We start from the raw sequence: 5,396 nt of genomic DNA, 5'->3' as shown, positions 1-5,396 counted from the left end.
AAATAGTTCCATCATTTCAGAATAAATTATTATTCTCAGCTCTTTCCCCTACACACTACCACAATTACCACCCAGGTCCTTAGCAATCACAATATCAAAAATATTTCTGACTAGAGAGATTGACCTATTTATATGATTCATGTATAAATGAAACCATATGTAACATATGATTGTCTTCTTTGACTAATGGGAATCATTACTTCTTTCCCTTTTAATGTTTAAATAGTATTCTACTGTACAATACACAACACTTTTTTTCATTTGTGGAGTTACAATTAATTCAACAGCAGCCTTTCTCTTTCTTCTGACACAAACGATTAGATTTTATTGGAACAGACTAAAGCAAAACCCATTCTGAACCACCAAATAAGCTATTATACCTCTTTCCTACCATTTCAATGGGATTTGACATTATTTTTTCCCTTTATTTAAACATCTTGATTACATATATGATTGTGATTAGGTTTCAGTCATGTAAAGAACACCCCCTTCACCAGTGACATTTCCACCAACAATGTCCCAAATCTCCCTCCACCCCACCCCAGCCCACACCTGTACTCCAGACAGGCTTTCCAGTTCCCTCATTCATTCACATGATTATGGTAGTTCTCTGTGTAGTTATTTCTATAACTGCACTCACCACTCTTTGTGGTGAGCTTCATGAAGTGAGCTGGAATTTCCAGCCCTCCTCTCATTGTTTCTGAGGATTGTTGCAAAAATAACTTATTTTTCTTAAAACCCATAGATGAGTGAGACTATTGTGCCTCTCTCTCTCCCTCTGACTTATTTCGCTCAGCATGATAGATTCCATGTACATCCATGTATAGGAAAATTTCATAACTTCATCTCTCCTGACAGCTGCATTGTGTATATGTACCACAGTTTCTTTAGCCATTCTTCTGTTGAAGGGCATCTTGGTTGTTTCCAGAGCCTGGCTATTGTGAATAGTGCTGCAATAAATATAGGTGTGAGGAAGGGGTTTTTATATTGTTTTCTTGTGTTCTTAGGGTATATCCCTAAGAGTGAAATAGCTGGGTCAAATGGGAGCTCAATTTCCAGATTTTGGAAGAATCTCCATATCGCTTTCCATAGAGTTTGGACTAGACGGGATTCCCACCAGCAGTGGATAAGAGTTCCTTTCTCTCCACATCCCCGCCAGCACTGCTTGTTCTCATTCTTTGTGATGTATGCCAATCTCTGTGGTGTGAGATGGTAACTCATCGTTGTTCTGATTTGCATCTTCCTGATGATTAGTGACAAGTAACATTTTTTCATGTGCCTCTTGGCAATTTGTATTTCTTTTTTATCAAAGCTGTTAGATGTTTTTTTTTGTAAAGTTCTGTCAGTGCCCTGTATATTTTGGATATCATCTCCCTGATGATTAATGAGTAGCATTTTTTCATGTGCCTTTTGGCCATTTGTATTTCTTTCTTATCAAAGCATCTGTTCATTTCTTTTCCCCATTTTTTGATGGGATTGAATGTTTTTTCTTTTAAAGTTCTGTCAGTGCCCTGTATATTTTGGATATTAGCCCCTTATCTGATGGGTGTTGGGTGAATAGTTTCTCCCACTCGATGATTGACTGTTGTATCCTGGGCACTATTTCTTTTGAGGTGCAGAAGTTTCTCAGTTTAATGTATTCCCATATGTTGATCGCTGCTTCCACTTGTTTGGAAAGTGGAGTTTCCTCCTTGAAGATGCCTTTAGTCTCAATGTCATAGAGTGTTTTACCGAAGTGTTGTTCTATATACCTTACGGTATCAGGTCTGTTGTCAAGGTCTTTAATCCATTTGGATTTTACCTTCCTACATGATGTTAACTGGGGGGTCTATGTTCGCTTTTTTGCAAGTGGCTAACCAGTTCTGCCAGCACCACTTGTTGAAGAGGTTTTGCCTGGTCCACTTAGGATTTCTTGCTCCTTTGTCAAAAATTAGGTAATTGTATGTCTGGGGAACATTGTCTGAGAACTCAAGCCTTTTCCACTGATCTGAGGGTCTGTCTTTATTACAATACCATGCTGTTTTAATAAGTATTGCTTTGTAGTACACTTTAAAGTGGGGAAAGTAATGCCTCCCATTTTACTTTTCTCTAGGAGTGCTTTAGCTATACGAGGGTGTTTATTGTTTCAGATGAACTTCATAAATGTTTGATCAACTTCTTTGAGGAATGTCAAGGGTATCTTTAGAGGGATCACATTAAATCTGTACAATGCTTTGGGGAGTATTGCCATTTACGTCTTTGGTCAAGTTGACTCCAAAATATTTCAGCTTGTGTGGCACTAATGTGAATGGGATTGCTTTCTTGACTTCCTTCTCTTCCCTATGATTATTGGTGTATAAAAAGGCCATTGATTTCTGTGTATTAATTTTGTAGCCTGCCACCTTGGTCCATTGTTTCTAGAAGCTTTTTGCTAGAGTCTTTAGGGTTTTCTAAGTAGAGGATCATGTCATCTGCAAACAATGAGAGCTTGACTTCTTCCTTGCTTATTTGGATTCCCTTGATATCTTTTTCTTGCCTGATCGCTATAGCAAGAATTTCCAGTTCTATGTTGAAGAGGAGTGGTGAGAGCAGACAGCCTTGTCTTGTACCAGAATTTAGAGGAAAGGCTTTCAGTTTTTCTCTATTGAGGATAATATTTGCCATTGGCTTGTGGTAAATGGCTTCAACTAGATTGAGAAAGGTTTCTTTCATTCCATCTTGCTGAGAGTTATTTTTTGTCAAGAATAGGTGTTGGACCTTACAATATGCTTTCTCTGCATCTATTGATATGATCTTGTGATTTTTATTTTTCTTCTTATTGATGTGTATGATGTTGATAGATTTACAGATGTTAAACCATTCTTGCATTCCTGGGATGAAACCTGCTTGGTTGTAGTGTATGATTTTCTTGATGATGCATTGGATCCTATTTGCCAGGATTTTGTTGAAAATCTCTGCATCTGTATTCATCAGGGATATTGGTCTGTAATTTTCTTTTTTGGCATCTCTGTCTGGTTTTGTTATCAAGGTGATGTTGGCTTCATAAAAGCTGTTTGGGAGTGTTCCCGTTTTTTCAGTTTCAGGAAAGAGTCTTGCCAGGATTGGTAGTAGCTCCTCTTAAAGATTTGAAAAAATTCGGCTGAGATTGGCGAAGAGCAACGGAATGGATGGATTTTATGACCAGCAAGTGCCTTACTTGGTACCCCCTAGTCAGCGTGGGAGAAATTGTAACGAGAAACCAACAAATGTCAGGAAAAGAAAATTCATTAACAGAGATCTGGCTCATGATTCAGAAGAACTCTTTCAAGATCTAAGTCAATTACAGGAAACATGGCTTGCAGAAGCTCAGGTACCTGACAATGATGAGCAGTTTGTACCAGACTATCAGGCTGAAAGTTTGGCTTTTCATGGCCTACCACTGAAAATTAAGAAAGAACCCCACAGTCCCTGTTCAGAACTCGGTTCAGCCTGCAGTCAAGAACAGCCCTTTAAATTCAGCTATGGAGAAAAGTGCCTGTACAATGTCAGTGCCTATGATCAGAAGCCACAAGTGGCAATGAGGCCCTCCAACCCCCCAACACCATCTAGCACTCCAGTGTCTCCACTGCACCATGCATCTCCGAACTCAGCTCACACACCGAAACCTGACCGTGTATTCCCAGCTCACCTTCCTTCATCGCAGACCATCCAAGACAGCAGCTACCCCATGGACCACAGATTTCGCCGCCAGCTTTCTGAGCCTTGTCATTCCTTTCCTCCTTTGCCAACAATGCCAAGGGAAGGACGACCCATGTACCAACGACAGATGTCTGAACCAAACATTCCCTTTCCACCCCAAGGCTTTAAGCAGGAATATCATGATCCCGTGTATGAACACAACTCTATGGTTGGTGGTACTGCCAGCCAAAGCTTTCCCCCTCCGCTAATGATCAAACAAGAACCCAGAGATTTTGCATATGATTCAGAGGTACCTAGCTGCCACTCCATTTATATGAGGCAAGAAGGTTTTCTGACTCATCCCAGCAGAACAGAAGGCTGTATGTATGAAAAGGGTCCCAGGCAGTTTTACGATGACACCTGTGTTGTCCCAGAAAAATTTGATGGTGACATCAAACAAGAGCCAGGGATGTATCGGGAAGGACCCACGTATCAGAGGAGAGGATCACTTCAACTCTGGCAGTTTCTGGTAGCTCTACTTGATGACCCTTCCAATTCTCACTTTATTGCCTGGACTGGGCGAGGCATGGAGTTTAAGCTGATCGAACCTGAAGAGGTGGCCCGACGTTGGGGCATTCAAAAAAACAGACCGGCTATGAACTATGATAAACTTAGCCGTTCACTCCGCTATTATTATGAGAAAGGAATCATGCAAAAGGTGGCTGGAGAGAGATACGTCTACAAGTTTGTGTGTGATCCCGAAGCCCTTTTTTCCATGGCCTTTCCTGATAATCAGCGCCCACTACTGAAGACAGACATGGAGCGTCACATCAACGAAGAGGACACAGTTCCACTCTCGCACTTTGATGAGAGCATGGCCTACATGCCTGAAGGGGGGTGCTGCAACCCCCACCCCTACAATGAAGGCTATGTGTACTAACACAGTGACAGTTGTGCTAGGCATCCTGGTACATCCCTTCTCTGTGCAAGAGATGGATGGAGAGTCTTTGGATTCTCTTCCATCTTGGTTTCCTTTTCGTTGGTGTATTTTATTTTTAAATAATAATAATACTCAAAGGGGCTTTTTCCTGTTGCATTATTCTATGATCTGCCATGGACTGCGCACTTTATTTGATGGTGGGTGGTAGTAATCTAAACATTTATGCTGTGTAAAAGGAAAGTAATGGGGGAATGGGGGAGGGTTGGGAATTACTTTTTACTTAGGCGTAGGATGGGGTCCTACTGGTTTTAAGTATAATGAAACTATATCATGATTTTTTTCTGATTTCCTCACAACAAAAAAAAAATTCTTTTTCTCCAAGTATCTGTGGTACAGTTAATTCACATTGTGTAAATATTCACTTGGAGACATACCTGGGCATTTCCCCCTATCGTTCCTCAGTCTCTGGAAGGTGTGTTTGTATGTTTGTGTATACACACAGACACACACAATCTACTGTAAATGGCAGTTAATTGTTAGAAATGACTTGTGCACCTCTTGTAAAAAGGTATTTAGAGATTGCATTTACTGTCTATTTTGTGTTGCTTTATATATGACTTACAGAGGATAACCATCAAATGGGTGATTCTTTCTGAAGTTCAATAATAACCATGACTGTAAATGAAGGGCACAATTTTGGACTCTGACTCCAGGCTGAGTCACAGGCCAGTAGCATCATATATGTATCTGAGATAAAAATATATGATATATATATATGGTAACACCTTGCTATTTCGATACAAATCATAAACTCTTTTAA

At 40.2% G+C, this 5,396-nt stretch overlaps 1 protein-coding gene across 1 annotated transcript; it reads left to right on the top strand.

Annotated features, from left to right (window-relative positions):
• Nucleotides 1-3,123: 3,123 nt before the first annotated feature.
• Nucleotides 3,124-4,794, top strand: LOC125999441 (ETS translocation variant 1). Its single transcript, XM_049767505.1, has one exon. The coding sequence runs from the start codon at nt 3,143-3,145 to the stop codon at nt 4,574-4,576; it is 1,434 nt and encodes a 477-aa protein (XP_049623462.1). The 5' UTR covers nt 3,124-3,142; the 3' UTR covers nt 4,577-4,794.
• Nucleotides 4,795-5,396: the final 602 nt, after the last annotated feature.

This window comes from Suncus etruscus, chromosome X (assembly GCF_024139225.1).
Source record: "Suncus etruscus isolate mSunEtr1 chromosome X, mSunEtr1.pri.cur, whole genome shotgun sequence".
Lineage (NCBI taxonomy): Eukaryota > Metazoa > Chordata > Mammalia > Eulipotyphla > Soricidae > Suncus > Suncus etruscus.
The sequence above is the reverse complement of the archived record's forward strand: the minus strand, read 5'-3'. Positions and strand labels throughout refer to the sequence as shown.